The 20000-nt window shown below is 44.3% G+C and overlaps 2 protein-coding genes across 3 annotated transcripts; one reads left to right on the top strand and one right to left on the bottom strand.

Annotated features, from left to right (window-relative positions):
• The first annotated feature begins 1701 nt into the window (after positions 1–1701).
• daam1a (dishevelled associated activator of morphogenesis 1a) lies at positions 1702–16011 on the top strand. Of its 2 annotated transcripts, none has more exons than XM_063006849.1 (24): positions 1702–1732; positions 5661–5861; positions 6031–6120; positions 6328–6596; positions 6761–7100; positions 7844–7951; positions 8080–8183; positions 8343–8409; positions 8538–8655; positions 9128–9266; positions 9378–9436; positions 9957–10144; positions 10437–10685; positions 10767–10874; positions 11389–11486; positions 11602–11686; positions 12241–12347; positions 12438–12526; positions 13306–13474; positions 13804–13911; positions 14009–14069; positions 14770–14901; positions 15099–15269; positions 15453–16011. In XM_063006849.1, the coding sequence occupies exons 2-24, from the start codon at positions 5679–5681 to the stop codon at positions 15666–15668; spliced, it is 3258 nt and encodes a 1085-aa protein (XP_062862919.1). In that variant the 5' UTR covers positions 1702–1732; positions 5661–5678; the 3' UTR covers positions 15669–16011. The 2 variants fall into 2 exon arrangements, with proteins under 2 accessions (XP_062862919.1, XP_062862920.1); XM_063006850.1 differs by lacking the exon at positions 1702–1732 and having other exon boundaries at positions 5594–5861; positions 6328–6399; positions 6502–6596.
• Positions 16012–18106: 2095 nt separating this feature from the next.
• On the bottom strand, positions 18107–19848 carry LOC134325290 (G-protein coupled receptor 135). The gene has a single exon (XM_063007433.1). It carries the CDS (start codon positions 19622–19624, stop codon positions 18281–18283), a length of 1344 nt encoding a protein of 447 aa, XP_062863503.1. The 5' UTR covers positions 19625–19848; the 3' UTR covers positions 18107–18280.
• Positions 19849–20000: the final 152 nt, after the last annotated feature.

Raw genomic sequence — 20000 nt, 5'->3', positions numbered from 1 at the left:
CCAGCTCTGCCCTGTTTTACAGAGCTGCTTCGTATCAGAGACCCTTCATGGACAGATGACCTCACATCCACCCCCCCCAGACACACACACACACACACACACACTCACACACACACACACACACACACACTCACACACACACCACACAGACGCTAACAGCTTTATTAAATACGTATAAAGGAAACAATATTGTGTGCTTTTGAGTTTACAGCAACAGTTTAGGGAAGGACCTTCCTGTTCCAGCATGAAGAACAGCCCTGACCTCAACAGCTCTGGGACTGATCAATGAGCGGCCAGTCGTGCAAATACGAACGCTGGCTCAGAATGGCACAAATTCCCACAGACATACTCCAAAGTCTTGTGCAGGCTGGTTTCAAAGTTATCAAGGTTTTATTTTTTTTACCCAGCCGGAACACGTTATACTCCAAGTGTTCCTCCTCCAGATCGTGACTGGAGTCCCTGTACGGGCAAAAGTGTCAGGACAACCGTTCTAATTATTTAATTCAACAGTTTAGGGAAGGACCTTTTCTGTTTCTGCATAAAGAAATAAATAAAAAAAAGAAACTCTGACTTCAGTTCCACTCAAAAGCTCTGGGACGAACCGGAACACAGACTGATCGATCAGCGCCCGGCCGTACAAATACAAAAGCTGTCATGTTTCGAATGCTCCGAATGGACACAAATTCTTACAGACACACTCCAAAGTCTTGAAGTCTTGTTGGAGCTGGTCCATGCTGAGCACCTCGGTGTTTTTTCTGTGGTCCAGAACAAATTCAATAAACCCTGGAATGGATTTTTTTTCAGAGCTGTGCACAAGCGCCGTCCAGACACCTGTAAATTCATCAAGGTTTTCTTTTCACCAGCCAGCGGTGGATTCCTACATAGGTGAACATGCTATACTCCAAGTGTTCCTCCTCTGGTACCTGGAACGAGGTGACGCCTCATCAGACCTCTGTCTAGAAAAAAACGCCTGAATGCCCGATGCATTTTTGACGTTGCTGATGGATTTGAGTGCATGATTCGGCATGTTTTAACACAGAATTATGATGTAAGTCGTGTCAGAATGACAGTAATTACACGTCAGAGTCGTAAATCTGACAGTCATAAAAATAAATACAATTCTTACGCAGAAAGCCGGACGCTTTCATAATGAAATAAATATTTTAAAGTCTAGTTGTAGGATTGATTGTTTAACGGCTGTGGTTGAAACACATGAATTCAGTAATTAGAGGTGGTGTCCCAATACTTAAAGAATATTATTATATCCTTATATAATTATATTAAAGGAATTAAGTTATCCAACACACACACCACCCCCCTACCTTAAAACTGATCAGCCTAATAACCCAGTGATTGTTGGAATAGTGTTCCTGTAGATATTTGAGCTGCGTGTGTTATAACGGAGATAACAGTAACGTCTCACAGAGGTGATACACGAGTTGCATAATTTTCTTATATAATCTGCTGTATTACTGAATCTGATGTTTTCTGATGTGAATCCTGTGATGAGGACGGGGGTGGGTGGTGGGGGGGCGATGACTTTTTCACAGCTCATGTTTGGGTGGAGCTCCAGTCCCAGAGGGTGTGTGCACGTGTGCATCGGTGTGTGTGTGTCTGTCACTGTGTACTGATTATGAGAGAGTGTGTGTAAGCTGAAGCTGGTGGACTCACACTGGTGAGGCCCTCAGGTGCTAAATTAGAATTGATCTGCTGTCTAACAAAATCTGCTGAGGTAAAAATACAGTCTTATTATTAATTATTATTATTATTATTATTATTATTATTAATAATAATAATAATTATTATTATTATTATTAATTATTATTATTATTATTATTATTAGTGCCATTCATTTCATTATTATTTTTAATACATTATTACTATTATTATTTATTTCAATTATAATTATACATTATAATTTATTTATTTCTTATTTTTGTTATTTTTTATTATTTTTAAATAGTGCTTATTACTATTATTAGTATTTTTTAAAAATATTTTTATTATTATTGCTGCTACTACTATTCTTCTTCTTATTATTATTATTATTATTGTTAGTGCTATTATTTAAATTGTTATTATTTTTATTATTAATATTTTATGATATTATTAATTATTTTTAAATGTTTGTTATTTTTATTATTTTTAAACATTGCTATTATTTTATATGGTACTGCATTATTATTCATTGTATTATTATTATTATTATTTGTATTTTATTACTGCTGGTATTATTAATTATTTATTGTTTTTTAATTGTGCTATTATATTACTATTTTTTTCTTAATCTTACTAGTATTAGTAATATAATAACATATAATAATAATATTATTAATATTAATTTTTATTAATGTTATTATTATTATCTTTGTAATTAGATTATTTATATATTATTATTATTATTATTATTATTATTTTATAATGAGATTATTAATATATAATTATTATTATTATTATTTTATAATTACATTATTTATATATTTTATATTATTATTATTTTATAACTAGATTATTTATATTTTCTTATTTTATTTTTATTTCTCTTATTATTTATTATTATTATTATTATTATTATTATTATTCTTATTATTTGAATCCTATAACAGTGTTTGTGGTTTTGAGCAGATGAAGTGGATATAAGTTCAACTCTCTCTTGCCCATTGACCCAGGGGCTCAGTGTACACATGCTGGTGTTTGTGTGATGCACAATACTGAGCTTTTATTCTTAGAAAGAACAAAAAGAACTGAGAGAACGTGTGTGTGAGTGTGAGAACACGGTGCAGTGTGATGAGGGAACATCAGAGCGTCACTGTGCACTCACTGAGAATTCATTCATAAACTCACACTTAGAAATATATAAAAATAGTCTTAGATATATGAGCTTCCCTTGTGATGATCAGGTTAGGGAAGGCCGGTGTGTAATGTCTGTTATAGATGTGAAACACTGAGGGCGTCGCTGTGCTATCATCATGATTATTATTATTATTATTATTATTATTATAGTTATAGTTATAAATGGACCTGCAGGGATTGGAAGTGTGTGTGTGTGTGTGTGTGTGTGTGTGTGTGTGTGTGTGTGTGTGTGTGTGTGTGTGTGTGTGTGTGTGTGTGTGTGTGATCAGACTCTTCTTTCCTCACACCGAGGGTGAATGGAATGAGGTTAGTGTGCATTTCTCTACGGGGTGGGACTCAACACACACACACACACACTCACACACACACTCTCTCTGTTTCTGTTTCGTAATCTCTCTCGCACACACACACACTGAGATCAATAAACTTTACACTGGATGATACTGCTGCAGGCAGGTTTAGTGAGATGAATCGGGGTGCCGACGGTGCACCAACATTTTGATGAATTTTATGCCGCAGACCACCAGGAACCAGCCGCTTCTTTTCCCCTGGCAGTGACAGTGTGAAGAGACCCCGTCCAACCTTCCCACCCTCAAACACGCCAAACATGTTTATTTGTTCTAATCCTTCAGACTGTGTGCTGATCTGGGACCATTCTGCGCTCCACCAGTAAGGAACTGGTGGCATGATGGGTATAATGAGCATGTGGGTGGGGGGTATTGGTGGTTCCAGAGTTGCAGGTCCTTCAGAGGTTCCCCGGTTCCCTGAACGGCCGCTCGTACCCGGAAGTGTTTGTGTAGAAATATTATTTATTATTTTTGTTTGGTTTGATGTTCAGTTCCTGAACTTCGTCCCGGTGTCGAGAGCCGCAGGGTGACATTCTCACTCCGGTTCCTTATCAAACACGATCTGTAGATCCGACTCTCTCTCTGATTCTCTCTCTCTGATTCTCTCTCTCTCTCTCTCTCTGTGATTGTATCTGATGTGAACGTCTGCGGTTGGTTTGTTCTCGTCTCTCTGTGAAGGTTTAAAATGTTTCTACAGAGCCAAACTGTGACCTTTACACCTCGGACCCCTCCGTACTGAACTCTCTCTCTGATTCTCTCTCTCTCTCTCTCTCTCTCTCTCTGTGATTGTATCTGATGCACACAGTCTGAAGGATTAGAACAAATAAACATGTTTGGCGTGTTTGAGGGTGGGAAGGTTGGACGGGGTCTCTTCACACTGTCACTGCCAGGGGAAAAGAAGCGGCTGGTTCCTGGTGGTCTGCGGCATAAAATTCATCAAAATGTTGGTGCACCGTCGGCACCCCGATTCATCTCACCCTCCGTACTGAACCTGAGTTGTTTGTTCAGCCGCCGTAGTTGACAGGTAGGTGGGACGGGTAGGCGAGACAGTTAGGTGACACACTTGGGTGGAATGGGTAGGCAAGACAGGTTGGCGAGACGAGTAGGCAGAACAGGTAGATGAGACAGGTAGGTTTGACAGATTGACAAGAAAGGTAGGTAGGACTGGTATGCAGGAAGGGTAGGCGAGACAAGTAGATGAGACAGTTAGGTGGTATTGGTAGGCAAGACAGTTAGGTGGGACAGGTAGGTGAGACAAGTAGGCAGGACAGGTGGGTGGGATGGTTAGGTGAGACAGGAAAGCGGGACGGAAAGGTGGGACGGGTAGGCAGGATGGATTGGCAGTATAGGTATGCGAGAAGGGTAGGCAAGACAAGTAGGTGAGACAGGTAGGCGAGACAGTTGGGTGGGACAAGTAGGTGAGACAAGTAGGCAGGACAGGTAGGTTGGATGGTTAGGCGGTATAGGTAGGCGAAAAAGGTAGGCAAGACAAGTAGACAAGACAGGTTGGCGAGACAGGTAGGTGAGACAGGTAGGTGAGACAGGTTGAGAAGACAGGTAGGCAGGATGGGTAGGTGAGATAGGTAGGCGAGACAAGTAGATGAGACAGTTAGGTGGTGTTGGTAGGCGATACAGCTAGGTGAGACAAGTAGGCGAGACAGGTATGCGAGACAGTTAAGTGGGACAGGTAGGCGAGACCTTTAGGTAGTATGGGTAGGCAAGACAATTAGGTGGGACAGGTAGGTGGAATGGGTAGACATAACAGGTAGGCGAGACAGGTTGACAAGACAGGTAGGTGAGATGGGTTGGCAGGACGGGTAGGTGAGACAGGTAGGTGAGACAAGTAGGTGAGACGGGTAGGTGAGACAGGTAGGTGAGACGGGTAGGTGAGACAGGCAGGCGGAACGGGTAGGTGTCCCCGCTGAACGATAACAGTGGTAATGCAGAAACAGGTGGACGACGTGACAGAATACATCACACACTGCTGATGGACATTTCCTGTCCTGTCCTGTGTGTGTGTGCGTGTGTGTGTGTGTGTGTGTGTGTGAGTGTCTGTGTGTGTGAGTGTCTGTGTGTGTGTCATCACTCCTGCGAGAGCTGTAATACCTAACCTTGCTGTCGTGTGTGTGTGTGTGTGCGCGTGTGCGCGTGTGCGTGTGTACGTGTGTGTGTGCGTGTGTGCGTGTGTACGTGTGTGTGTGCGTGTGTACGTGTGTGTGTGTGTGTGTGTGTGTGTGTACACTACATGACCTATAAAGAACCTGACCTGACTATGAGCTTGTTGGACGTCCAGTTTTAAACCTCTGATTTATTTGTGATCTTTTCAGCTAGAAAAGCTTCTCTGACTTTGAAGTACATCTGTGGGACTTTGTGCCAGTTCAGTCATTAGAAGGGGCGTCCCGATACTTTATGAACATCTCTCCCCTCTGACCGCTTCTGTTCTCTCCGTTTGTCCCGTAGGTGCAGCCGGACGCCGCGATGACCCCCGACAAACCAGCGTCCGGCGGCTTCTGGTCCGTCCTGTGCTGCATGGGCAGACGCGAGCAGCCCGAGATCACCTACAGCCTGGGTCACGACCCCAACCACACCCTGCAGAGCATGGAGCCGGCCACGCCCATGCCCCCCGCCGAGGAGCTGGACACCATGTTCGTCGAGCTGGTGGTGAGCACGCCGTATGAGCGAGAGTATCGGGACGTCCCAATACTTTTGACCAAATATGGTTTAATATTGCGTAACCGTTAGGGTCTGTGTTCTCTTCGTGGTGTGTCGATGGTGCGTTGATGGCGTGTTGATGGCGTGTTTATGGCATGTTTTGTGTTTCCTCCGTCAGGATGAGCTGGATCTCACAGATAAACACAGAGACGCCATGTTCGCTCTCCCTGCGGAGAAGAAATGGAGGATCTACTGCAGCAAGAAGATGGTAAGATCCACCGCCGGGTCAGAAACGTCCACAGGGATGCGAACTCAGCACCTTTTATTATTCTTTTTTGTAATGATAGGATTAGTTAGGATTCGTGTCCCTCTGCATTGCCTAGTGTGGGCAGTAGAGGGGGCATGGAGGCAGGTGGCAGCACTTAGACGTGAACCTGACGGGGTTAAAGGTGTTTGATCTGTGTTTGATGTTCAGGACCAGGAGGAGAATAAAGGAGCGACGAGCTGGCCCGATCACTACATCGACCAGATCAACGCCATGGCGGCCGTAAGAACGTTTACATGTTTACATACAGCTGGACGAACATCAGAGGGTCAAAAGTATCTGGACGCCTCCGATAAAATCAGTTATTTGTGTGTTGTACCTCAGAGGAGCCAGGTGGTGGCGCTGGAGAAGGAGGACGAGGCTGAGATGACCAAAACCATTGAGGGGTTGAAGACAGCACTGAGGACGCAGCCCATGAGGTACGACCACACATGAATGAGTGAATGTCTTGCAGTTTTGTGACTTGATTCATGGACCGGGATGATGAATGGATGGATGATGAATTAGTGAATGGATGGATGGATGATGGATGAATAAATGAATGGATGGGTAGATGATTGTGTGATTACGTTTTCTCCTGCAGTTTCGTGACCCGGTTCCTGGACCTGGACGGACTGACATGCCTCCTGAACTCCCTGAAGAACCTGGACCAGGACCACGAGGCGAGCGAGTCTCAGATCCACACCTCACTGATCGGCTGCGTCAAAGCTCTGATGAACAACTCCCAGGGCCGCGCCCACGTCCTGGGCCACGCCCACAGCATCAACGTCATCGCCCAGAGCCTCAGCGCCGAGAACGTTCGCACCAAAGTGGCGGTGCTGGAGATCCTGGGCGCCGTGTGCCTGGTCCCCGGGGGGCACCGGAAGGTTCTGGAGGCCATGCAGCACTACCAAACATACGCCAGTGAGAGGAGCAGGTTTCAGGTGGGGCTGTGTCCCAAATCACATAATCACCAAATCACCTGATAACCAGATCACCTGTCTCATATCAACCCACTCACTCTGTCTGTCCAGAACATCAATAATAATATTTATTTATTTATTCAACATTTTATTACATCATAACATTCATATAAACTTATGAAAACTTTTATTTTCTTTACTGCGACCCTGAATAAACAAGCCGAAAAAAATGTGATGAGATTTTCTTTTTTATTTAATATTTTCTCTTTTTTCTTTTCTTTTTTACTCTTTTTTTTGTTTTCTTTTTTCTCACTTTTTTCTTTTCTTTTTTCTTTTCTCTTTAATTCTCTCTTCTCTTTTTTCTTTTATATTTTTTATTCATTTTTTTGTCTTTTTCTCTTTTCTTTTTCTTGTTTTCTCTTTTCTTTTTTCTTTTATATTTTCTTTTTATTTCACCTTTTAATTTTTTTTAAATTATTTTTTCTTTCTTGTTTTTTCACTTTTCTAACTTTTTATTATTATACTGTTCATTAATTTTGTCAAATTTCTTACTTGTCCTAATTTTGTTTAAATTTAGTTTTTATTCATTTGTTTATTTTTGGGTTTTCTGTTGCTTTTGGCGTTTTTTAAATTCTTACTATTTTTTTGCTTGTTATTCCTCTTTTTTTGTTTTTTAATTTTTTTTATTGGATTTATTTTTTGTTTCTTAACGGTTTATTTTATTTATTTATTTTATTTGCTGATTGTTTGGTGTGTGGTTCCAGTCTCTGGTGAATGATCTGGACAGGAGTACGGGGCGCTACAAGGACGAGAACCTGAAGACAACCATCATGTCCTTCATTAACGCCGTGCTCAGTCAGGGAGCTGGAGAGGTTCGTGTTTAATACCCTCCTGATTTATTAACAGTGTAAACTCTGTTTTAATTCTTTACTGATTATTACTTTATAAATATTATAATTCTATTTTACACGATTAAACCTGAGCTTTACTGTCGCTGCAGACGAGTCTGGACTTTAGGATCCACCTGAGATACGAGTTCCTCATGCTGGGGATCCAACCGGTGATCGACAAACTCCGGAGTCATGAGAACGAGACTCTGGACCGGTGAGGCTGAGCTTCATATGATCCTCTAATAATGATGAGGAATGGACGTCAATCCTCACAGTGGTGTTATATCATCTATTGGGGTGGGGTGGGGTGGGGTGGGGGGGGGGGGGGGGTCACATACTTTTGTTGATGATGTTCTGCTGTTTCGTTTCTCAGGCATCTGGAATATTTTGAGATGCTGAGGAATGAAGATGAGCTGGCGCTGGCCAAACGCTTCGAGAAGGTCAGATCAGCTTCACCTGATGTTTCTGTAGCCTCAGCAGATCTGATAATGATGGTGATGATGATGATGATGATGATGATGAAGATGATGGTGATGGTGATGATCTCTCATGTTTCTGTTCTGCTCAGGTTCATATCGACACTAAAAGCGCCTCTCAGGTGTTTGATCTGATCCGTAAGAGAATCAATCACACTGAAGCTTTTCCTCACTTCCTGTCCATCCTACAGCACTGCCTGCACATGCCCTGTAAGCAACCTCATAATCAATATCAATAAATTAATCACAGTATTAATTAATAAAGAATATTAGTAATAATGTATAGTATATATATATACATCATAATATAATAATAATACAACTTTATTATAATACTATACTTTATAATGATTAAATAATAACAATAATAATAATAATAATAATAATAATAATAATAATATGATTTTTAAGTGTGACTGTGGGAATTTGTGCTTTTAATAGAGGTTCTGAATCATTCTAAAGGTTTTTTTTATAAAGTGATGATGTTCTAGTCAAAGTTGGAATCATTTATTAACTATCGAGTGCGACTAAAACACCTGAGTTCAGTAATTCAGTAATAAAGGTGGTGTCCACATACTTTTGGTCGTGTGCTGAATGAAGCGGTTAGTGAAAATGATGATCTCAGCACGCTGTTCCTGTACAGTATTTAAATCCCTCCTGATGATGATGGTTGTGTATGTAGATAAGCGGAGTGGGAACACGGTGCAGTACTGGCTCCTCCTGGACCGGATCGTCCAGCAGATCGTCCTGCAGACGGATAAAGGTCACGACCCCGACGTGGCACCGCTGGAGAACTTCAACGTGAAGAACGTGGTACGACTGTGAGTAACACCGAGCTCTACTGCTACCGTTAGAGTCAGTACCAACACTACTGGTACTACTAGCATCAGTACGACCTGTCTGTCTGTCTGTCTGTCTGTCTGTCTGGTCAGGTTGGTGAACGAGAACGAGGTGAAACGGTGGAAGGAACAAGCAGAGCAGATAAGAAAAGGTAATCGAACCCATCCGTGATGTTCCTGTAGATTTTTTTTGGTTTAGTCATGTCCAGTTCCCAACTGCAGCTGCTCTGCTGCATGCACCACCCCTGTGCTGGCAGTGGAGGGCTGCACCACCTATGTAGAGGTACGCTATGCCCTTTATTAGACCTCCACCACTCACGTAGGTGCCTCAACCAGCCAGCAGAGGTCGCAATTGCAGCCTCAATGAGGAACTCTGTTGACCTGTTAGACGCCTGGAGAGCTTGAGAATTTGAGAGCTTGTGCTCCCAGCGGTGGTAGGCTGGTCCATAGAGCGCTGCTCCAACCTAGCAAGTTCCTGTAGGAACTTTAAGGCGTTGATGTTGAAGCTCAGGTTGAGCCGTATGGCCAGTATGGTGTGACTGAACCAAACTAGATCTTCTAAGATGATGGTGATGGTTCAGACGTTCAGTTTGTAGGATGCTAGACTAGACTGTTAGCCTCTTCAGAGGACGCCAGGACTTTAAAGCTCGTTGTACCTCCCTTGTCCTCCAGAACAAGGTGAGCTCCAGCAGAAGCTGGAGAAGAAGGAGAGGGAGTGTGACGTCAAGGCCCAGGAGAAGGAGGAGATGATGCAAACCCTGAACAAAATGAAGGAGAAGCTGGAGAAGGAAAGCAGCGAGCACAAACTCGTCAAACAGCAAGTGGCTCAGCTAACGGCGCAACTCCACGAGCTTAGCACCGTACGACCTGTTCACGGAAGTTTAGGGACGCCTGACCGTGAGCTTGTTGGACATCTCGTAACAGTAACAGCCTCCACTCTTGTGGTCCACAATGTGGTTGAGGTTACGATGACAATGTGTGGCACTTCAGATCTTTGGGATGAATTGGAATGTTGATTGTGAGCCAGGCTATTCATCCAACATGATGTCCAAAAGCTCACGATCCAGCGTCCAGATACTTTCGGCCATATAACGTATCTAAACATGAATAATCACAGTAAGAACTTTAGATTGATTGTCATCAATTTTGTAGAGGCCGGTCGCTCCAGAAGGACTTCCCTTGGTACCTTCCGCTCCTGGTGGTCCATCAGCTATCTTACCTCCAGCACCAGCTCTCCACCCTTCACCTCCTCCTCCTCCTCCACCACCTCCTCCTGGGTGTCCACCACCGCCTCCAGGTCTTCCGTTCGGTGCTCTGCCTGGAGTCTCAGCGCTGAAGAGAAAGGACGTTCCTCAGTCTAGCAATCCTCTCAAGTCCTTCAACTGGGCCAAACTCAGCGAGGTGAGGGACGACCGCCGGCTCATGTGGACTCACGCTGACATGATGAATGGGTTCGATTCCTGTCATTTCTGTTTACCATAGAATAAGCTGGAAGGGACGGTGTGGATGAAGCTGGATGAACTCAAGATCTTCAAGCTCCTGGACCTGGAGGCGATCGAGAGAACCTTCTCAGCCTACCAGAGACAACAGGTACGTCTTACCTGACCTTCATTGGTGTGGGTCTTGATCTATGCTTGGTCTTTGTTGGTACTACATAGAGGCACACTATACCCTCCATGAATCCGGATTTGTATTGGTTATGGTATTGGCTTGGTCTTTGTTGATGTGGGTCTTGATCTTGGCTTGAACCTGGTTGGTATGAGCCTTGATCTTGGCTTGGACTTGGTCAGTGTAAGTCTTAGTCCTGGACTGATTCTGGTTGGTATGTGTCTTGGTGTTGTCTTGATCTTGGCTGGTATGGGTTTTGGTCCTTTTTCCAGTCTTGGTTGGTATGGGTCTTGGTGTTGGGCTTATGCTGATTTTAAGGGCAATGATTTGATTTCGGTTGTGCCAGTCTTGGTCTCACTTGGTTGTGGTTGGTCTTGGTTGGAATGTATCTTGGTCTTGTATTGCTCTTGGTTGGTGTTTGTTTTGTTGGTTGGTCTAGACTACAACTTCCTGGTCTAGACTACAACAACTTATATTTGTATTGTTGATGTTGCAGAAAGAATCTGGAGACGACTCAGCGGCCTCTAAGAAGGTTAAGGAACTGTCGGTTATCGATGGTCGTCGAGCCCAGAACTGCAACATCCTGCTCTCACGGTGAGTCTGATGCTCAACATCTCACGGTTCATCACGACTGTACCACCAAGAAATCCACGTCACTCATAATTATTCAATATTCGGTGTTTATTAAATATAAATAATTTCCCGGCAGGTTAAAAATGTCCAACAGCGAGATTAAACGAGCCATTCTAACCATGGACGAGCAGGAGGACCTTCCCAAAGATATGCTGGAACAGGTGATTATTTACTTAACTGATGCATTTATCCAAGGAATTGTGGGTTGTGGACTTTGCTCAGTGGCCCAAGAGTGGCAGCTTGGGGTTGTGGTGGGGACTGTGTCCAGTGGTGGCATGGCAGCTTGGGTTGTTACTCAGTGGTGGATCGAGTAGCTGGCTTGAACCAGCAACCCTGTGATCACCAGTCCCATTACCCCTTACCACTGAGCTACCCCTGCCCTACTACATCATTTCTCTTCACTCATTTAAATCCAGCACATTGTAAAAATACAAGCCTGAATTCCAGAAACGTTGGGACCGTGTCCTGTCAGCACTTCAAAAGCATTCTCCGCACCTAATCAAGCATTACTTGTTACATCTAGCAGTGGCTCCTTATAACCGGTCTGATAACTCATCCCATGCTGAGGTCCTCGGACCTGACGGCCTGCCCGGCTTCCCCCACTGCCCCTTTAGCCGTGATCCTTTAGTTTTGAGCCTCACCACCCACAAGATCCTCAGGTGTAAAACTAAATGTTGAGCCGCTGTTGCTACTCGAGTGTTTCCTGTTCGTTTAGCTGCTGAAGTTCGTCCCTGAAAAAAGTGACGTTGACCTGCTGGAGGAACACAAGCACGAGCTGGACCGCATGGCCAAAGCCGACCGCTTCCTTTACGACATGAGCAGGTACGGCTCACCGCGGTTCCACGTCGGTACTGGACGCTTCAACGTTTAGATAAACTGCTTACATTCCAAACTCTCTCCTCTGATCCTCAGGATTGATCATTACCAGCAGCGCCTGCAGTCTCTCTACTTCAAGAAGAAATTCGCTGAGAGGGTTTCGGACGTCAAACCAAAAGTCGAAGGTTTGTTCACATCAAAACAACAGTGAGGATTAACCACTTTCTTATAGTCAGGTTGCATTATTATTATTATTATTTATTTATTTATTATTTTATTGTTATATATTATTATTTTATTATTATTATTATTATTGATTAATTTTTTTTATTGTTATATATTATTATTATTATTATTATATTATTATCAGTATTATTATTTATTATTATTATTTATTATTATTATTATTGATTTTATTTTAATTACTTCATTGTTATATATTATTATTATATTATTATACTGTATTATATCATTATTATTATTATTATTATTTGTTATTATTTGTATTATCAGTTCTATTATTATATAATTATTTGCAATATTATTTAAAAATAATTTTTATTATTAAAAATTTTTAAATGTAAAAAAAAAATGCTTTGGACCCACCGCAACTCTGGCCAGGACAAAGCAGTTTATGAGAACAAAAAATAAAAATAAGATTATTCAAATAAAACTTTTAAAATTTTGTTTTTTTCCCCCATTAAATTAAAGTAAAAATAAGAAATTAAATGAACAACGTTTATATTTAATAACTACATTTTATGGCCAAAAAGTGCCTGGCCATTGTGGGGCCCCTGAGCGAGGCCCTTAACTGTTTGGCTTGTACTGAGTCTCATTTGTAGGTCAGTCTGGAGTTGAGGATGAACTCCAGTGACCCTCTCAGCCTGTGTGGGATGAATCGGAACGTTAATTGTGATCCATCTTACAGATGTTGATGGTAAAGGTTCCGCTCTGTGTGTTCCAGCTCTGATTCAGGCATCTACAGAGGTCCAGCAGAGCAGGAACCTGGACCAGCTGCTGGAGGTGGTCCTGGCTCTGGGGAACTTCATGAACCGAGGGCCGAGGGGGAACGCTTACGGCTTCAGACTGTCCTCGCTCAACAAGCTGGTGGACACCCGCTCCAGCGCCGACAAGTAAAGATCACCTTCATTCATTCAGCCTGAGAGGAAACGGTGGGGTCCCCTCACAGCAGGAAGGTCCTGGGTTCAATTCCCAGGGTCTTTTCTGTGTGGAGTGCATGTTTTCCATGTGTCTGCGTGGGTTTCCTAATTGGAGCTAATAGAAATTACCCTCAATGTGTGTGTGTGCCCAATAAATCAGACCCACAGAGACCCTGACCAGGTAAAACAGACTGGATAAATAAAAGACCTGAGCTTAATAAGCTTAATAATAAGGGCGTCCACATACTTTTGACCGTAACAGTCAGTGATTACGGTGATTACAGGCGGGTGTTCTTTTGCAGGAACGTCACTCTGCTGCACTACCTCATCACCCTGCTGGAGCAGAAGTTCCCCCAGGTGGCGCTGTTCCACCAGGAGCTGCAGAACGTTCCAGAAGCTGCTAAAGTCAAGTGAGTCCTTCCAAAAACCCACAAACCCACAAATGATCCCCCAGAATCCAATATTCCTCGATGCTGACCGAGTTCCTCTGTGTGTGTTTGGCTGCAGTATGACTGAACTGGAGAAGGACGTAAATCATCTGCGTAATGGACTGAGGAGCGTGGAGGCCGTGAGTATCCATCACTCATCTACTGCAGTTTAACCCAGAATTTATTATTCATATTTTACACCTTCCTGTTGGTTCTAAACACACATTTTAATAAAATATACGTCTTTATAAAAGTTTAGGTTGATAGAAATGTAAGTAAATAGAAGTTTGGGTTAAATTTGTGTTGTTAAAGGTTTGGGTTGGTAAAAGTTTAGGTTGATAGAGGTTTGGGTTGGTAAACGCATATACTCGGTGAACCTGGAAGAACATCCAAAACTCCTCCAGGTTTCCAGGACCCACGTTGTTTTGCAGCCTCCTCGAGCTGTGCTGCTGAAACCTCAGATGGTCTTTAACTGAAAGGGGACAAATTCCTTCAGACACACTACAAGAAGAGATGGATGTTATAGCTGCAAAGCTACAGTAACATCATGGTTCTGAAATGCTTATGTACCCGTGTGTGTGTGTGTGTGTGTATGTGTGTGTATATATATATATATGTGTGTGTGTGTGTGTGTGTGTGTTTATGTGTGTGTGTGTGTGTGTGTGTATGTGTGTGTGTGTGTGTGTATGTGTTGGTGTGTGTGTGTGTGTGTATGTGTGTGTATATGTGTTGGTGTGTGTGTGTGTGTGTGTGTATGTGTTGGTGTGTGTGTGTGTATGTGTGTGTGTGTGTGTGTATATATATATATGTGTGTGTGTGTGTGTGTGTGTGTGTGTGTAGGAGTTGGAGTATCAGAAGACTCGTCCTCCTGAATCTGGTGATAAGTTCGTGTCGGTGGTGAGTCAGTTCATCACTGTGGCCGGATTCACTTTCTCTGAGGTGGAGGATTCACTACAGGAGGCCAAAGAGACGGTAAAACAACACCTACACCTACACCTACACCTACACCGAGAAGATGAGGGGGGTGATGGATGGATGTATAAGTGGATGGATGGATGATGGATGGTTGGATGGATGGATGATGGATGGTTGGATGGATGGATGGATTGCTGGACTGCAGCAGCGCTGTGGTCTGGACCTTCTCCTCAACACTCTTCATTCCCCTTCAGTTCCAGAGAGCGGTGAGGAACTTCGGTGAGGAACCGAACACGGCACAAACCGACGATTTCTTTGGGATCATCGATCAGTTCCTGCAGGCGTTCGCCGAAGCCAAACAGGACAACGAGAACATGCACAAGCGTAAAGAGGAGGAGGAGCGGCGGGCGCGTGCGGAGGCTCAGGTACGGTGTAACGCCAGCTCTCTACAGGCACAGTTACTGTGGAGGGGATGTTTGATATGTCTAAACTGTGAGAATAATAATTATAATATAATAATATAATAATAATAACAAAAATATAATGATAATAATAATATAATAATAATAATAATAATATATAATAATCTCCCTCTTTGTTCCTCTCAGATGAAGGAGCAGAGGGAGCAGGAGCGGAAGGCTCGGAGAGAGAAGGAGAACATCGAGGAGGACGGAGAATTCGACGATCTGGTTTCTGCTCTCCGGTCCGGCGAGGTGTTCGACAAGGACCTGAGCAAAATGAGACGGAACCGCAAACGGGCCGCCGGTACCACGAAGGGCGCGGAGATGAGCCGAGAGAGACCCATCACCAAACTCAACCTCTGAGAGGGACCCGTCAATAAATCGATTATATGAAGGAAATTAAATGCTTCCAAATGTGCAGCAACAGTTTAGGGAAGGTCCTGAGCACAGAACGAGCTCTACTGAAAAAAAGACGCTTGGGGTTGAAGAAATTCTATTACGCTGCAACGCCGCCATCTGGTGGTCAAACGGATGAACTGCACCTTCGCTCACTGTGAGCATTGACTCGGAACTTTAGAAATGTGAGAAGGGCATCGACCCAAATACAAACTGGAAAGGAAGAGCTTTGTTAATCTGTGCCAACTGTGTGCCAAGTGCCAACACCCTCCGTACCTCAGTGCTGTGTGAATAAATGTATTTTATTTTATTCAGTGTTGATTTGTGTTTTATTGTAGGACACTAATAACTCAGGGGTTAAGTACTGTGCTAGTAATCAGAACATTGCAGGTTCAAGCCCAGCTGCTGCATTGTCCCAGTGTTGGGCCCCAGAATACAAACTGTGTGTTGTATAGGAAGTTTCAGCAGGATTAAGGATGTGAAAGCATTTCTTTTATCTTGTTGTAGGATCATTTTTATACTTCATTTATTGTCTGTTTTACCAGCGGTTTATCCTGGTCAGGGTCACGGTGGGTGCTGAGTGAAGGGTAGGAAACACCCTGGACAGGTTGCCAGTCTTTTACAAAGTACACACACACACACACACACACCTAAATACACAAGGAGAACATGCCAAACTCCACACAGCAAGGACATGGACCTCTCCATCTGGGAAATGAACCCAGGACCTTCTCGCTGTAAGGCGACAGTACTCAGAACATAATATATAATATATAGGGCAATTGTGGCCTAGCGGTTAAGGTATTGGACTAGTAATCAGAAGATTGCTGGTTCAAACCCCACCACTGCCAGGTTGCCACTGTTGGGCCCTTGAGTGAGGCCCTTAAGCCTCAATTGCTTAGACGGTATACTGTCTCGCTTTGGATAAAGACGTCGGTTAAGTGCCATAAATGTAAATGTAATTATACTGTCAGGTCAGTAGGTCTTGGGCCACGCCTACTGCGCTGCGATTGGACTAGAATGTAAATTATGTAAGTAGTAAGGCATCATGGGTATTCGCTTCAATAAAAGCCACATAAAGGTCAATCTGGGGTCGACTGGTCAGTCTACAATCCTTTGATCTTTGCTATGGTTGACCTTTCCTTTGTTTAGTTCTGGTGCAGCACACACACACACACACACACACACACACACACACACCACATGCAGCCACTGTTTATAGCTTGCGTATATCACATTCTCGACATTTGGACTTGATGATTGGTGATCTGGTTGTCGCCACCAACAAGCTGCTACTGATGGAAAATAAAAATTCACTTAAAATCACCTGAATTTTTATTTTCCGTGTTTTCTTTGATGACGTGAATGTAAACATTCCTCACATGGGCTGAAATAAAGAACTCCAGTATTTATAACAGCAGTACTGAAAATAATGAGCTGATATTTACTGAAGGATCCAGTTTTTAAAGCTTTTGCTTGAATAATTCATGTACTGTAGTTACACTATACAGCCAAAAGTATTCGGACAGCTGATGTGATCTTGTATGGGAATTTGTGCAGCATTTGTACGCCTGGGCGCTGCTCCTGACGTTCCAGTTCATCCCAGAGCTGTTGAGGACACTGGAGTTTCTTTCTTTAATCTGAGCTCTTCTTCATGCTGGAACAGGAAAGGACCTTCCCAGTGATAGCTCAGTGGTTAAGGTACTGGACTAGTAAACAGAAGGTTGCCGGTTCAAGCCCCGCCACCACCAAGTTGCCACTGTTGGGTCCCTGAGCAAGGCCCTTAACCCTCAATTACTCATTGTGTTCCGCTCACTGTGTAAGTCGCTTTGGATAAAAGCGTCTGCTAAATGCTGAAAATGTAAATGTGATATAATTTCCTTTATATGATTGATTTATTACACCTGTTAGCAACTGTTGTGGCCCATATCTATAATAATAATAATAATAATAATAATAATAATAATAATAATAATATAATAAAATAATAATAATAATAGTAGTAGTAGTAGTAATAATATAATATAATAATAATAAATAATATAATAATAATTATAATTATAGTAATAATAATAATAATAATAATATAATAATAATAATAAAATAAAATAATTATAATTATAATATTAATGTAAAAGAAAAAATATATAATAATTGTAATAATAACAGCAAATTAAATAATGTAAATTATATAAAATAATAATAATAACATAATTGTTGTGTCGTTGTGTCAGTGTTGTGATGTCACAACAGTGTTGTGAAGTAACCACGGAAACAACAAGAACTCTGTTCATAATCTGTTTATGTTTAGCAAAAATAAAATTCGTGATGAAGTGTTACAGCCCCAAACCCACAAACAACCCCAACCCCCTTCAACCAGCCCCCCCAGCCCCCCGAACCCCCCGGGTCTCGTAAACTACAGCGTTACAGGCAAAACTGTTTACATTTGTTTTGTTGTTCACAGTGTTGTGATGCGTTCACACCTCGCGAGTCTTGTTGGCACTTTATAAAGTTTTTGATAATCAGTCGGTACAGCCTTCAAACCGAACGGCATCGTTCTGCACTCGCGCGGTGACGGATCAGAGACTGGTGTTCGCCGTGTCGTGTTTGGACTCGTACGTTAGCTCGGTGGCGGTATCGGGATGCGCGTCGGTACAGAAAAACACCGCCGGGTTCTTGCTCGCCCACATGGCCACTTCTCCGCCGTTCGCCGGGCTGGAGGAAGACACCCGACTGTTAGTGTTACCCCGCCCGCCGGTCATGTAGCGCTCTCTGATGGCGTGGGAGCGCGATGGCGTGCGCCTCCGCGTCCGGGTCTGCGCTGACAAATACGCGGCGACGTTTCTAGTCCTGTACCCTTCCTCCCGGCTGCGGCCCAGGAGCATGGAGATGTTGGGGTTCCTGATGGCGTAGATCAGGGGGTTGATGGCGCCGTTGGCCCACGCCATCCACGCGGCCACGGCGTCCATGGCGGGGTTGAAGGCGTAGTTCCCGACGGCCGTGACGATGCCCATCAGGCAGTACGGCCCCCAGCAGAAGATGATGAAGACGATCATGATGAGGACCGTGGTGGCCGTGCGCATCTCGCTGTAGAAGCGGAGCAGGTGGGCGTAGGTGGTGACCGGGCGCACGCGGATCTCCGACAGACGCACCGTCTTGCAAATGTTGTAGTGGCAGAAGCACATGAGGGCGAACGGAAGGAGGTAGCACACGACGATCAGGGACACGCTGTAGGCCGTGCCCATGCGGGACGTCCCCGAATGAAAGACGTACATGCAGTGGTAGAAGCCGCGCTTGTGGATCACGAGACGTTCCGACGTCCGCAAGAACAGATACCACGGGAAGGAGAAGACGACCGCCAAGAGCCAGACAGCCACCAGCAAGTGGATGGCCTTCCTCCTGCCGATCTTCTCCTGCGGCTGCCTGACGATGGCGTAGTAGCGATCGAAGGAGATCAGAGTCATGGTCAGGGTGGAGATGATCCCGAAGCAGGTGTTGAAGAAGCCGTTGGCGATGCAGAACTTCTCGCCGAACATCCAGGCGCCGTCCGTGCTAAACAGCATGACGAAGGAAAACGGCAAGCACAGCACGGCGGTCAGGAAGTCCGACAGCGAGAGCGACATGATGAAGGCGTTGGTCACCGTCCTGAGTTGCCGGTGCTTGATGATCACGATCACCACGGCCGAGTTGCCCAGGCTGGAGAGCAGAAAGATGGCCAGCAGGAGGAGAGCCTGAGCCGCCACAGCGACGCCCGGGAGGACCGAGCTCCCGTCCGAGATCCTCACCGCCCCGCCGCCGGGTCCGGCCGTTCCGTTCCCGGCCGCCAGCTGAGGGGCCGCCGAGGCCAGTCCCGCCTCCCAGAGCGGGCCGGACGTGGAGATGTTGGCCGTGACGCGGGTCATGTTGCTGCCGCTCACATCCATGGAGCGAGATCGGGAAGCTGCCGCTCGGTCGGAGAGGACTCATCCCTCTGCCACCGATGTTTTAGAGCTCAGCCTGAGAAAGCGCTCATCCGGACCTGCAGATCCAGAACCGACGTTCCCTCGACGTTAGACGCTGTCCGCCGGGCCCGAGCGCCTCCTCCTGTCTCCGACATCTCGTTTTCCTGCAGACGGAGGCAGCAGCCGAGGCGCCAGCGCAGCCTTATTTGTGCATGTCGAGAATGCATTGTGCAGAATCCCCCCCTTCATCCTCCTTCAGCCTCACAGGGTTGCCAGATTCATCCCTAACACATCACACTTTTCTCGTTGGGGGTCTGAGGAGTAAAAAAATAAACAAACGGGGCCACAGACTCTTTAA

This window comes from Trichomycterus rosablanca, chromosome 13 (assembly GCF_030014385.1).
Source record: "Trichomycterus rosablanca isolate fTriRos1 chromosome 13, fTriRos1.hap1, whole genome shotgun sequence".
NCBI classification, from domain to species: Eukaryota; Metazoa; Chordata; class Actinopteri; order Siluriformes; family Trichomycteridae; genus Trichomycterus; species Trichomycterus rosablanca.
Note: the sequence above shows the minus strand (reverse complement) of the source record. Positions and strands in the feature narration are given on the sequence as shown.

Excerpts from the sequence above, each read along its gene's own strand:
- LOC134325290 (XM_063007433.1), bottom strand. The coding sequence starts at position 19,624 with ATGGATGTGAGCGGCAGCAACATGACCCGCGTCACGGCCAACATCTCC.
- daam1a (XM_063006849.1), top strand. The coding sequence starts at position 5,679 with ATGACCCCCGACAAACCAGCGTCCGGCGGCTTCTGGTCCGTCCTGTGC. Across the intron at positions 12,527-13,305 it reads CGTCAAACCAAAAGTCGAAG|CTCTGATTCAGGCATCTACA; the intron begins GTTTGTTCACAT and ends TGTGTGTTCCAG. Across the intron at positions 14,070-14,769 it reads GACTGAGGAGCGTGGAGGCC|GAGTTGGAGTATCAGAAGAC; the intron begins GTGAGTATCCAT and ends GTGTGTGTGTAG.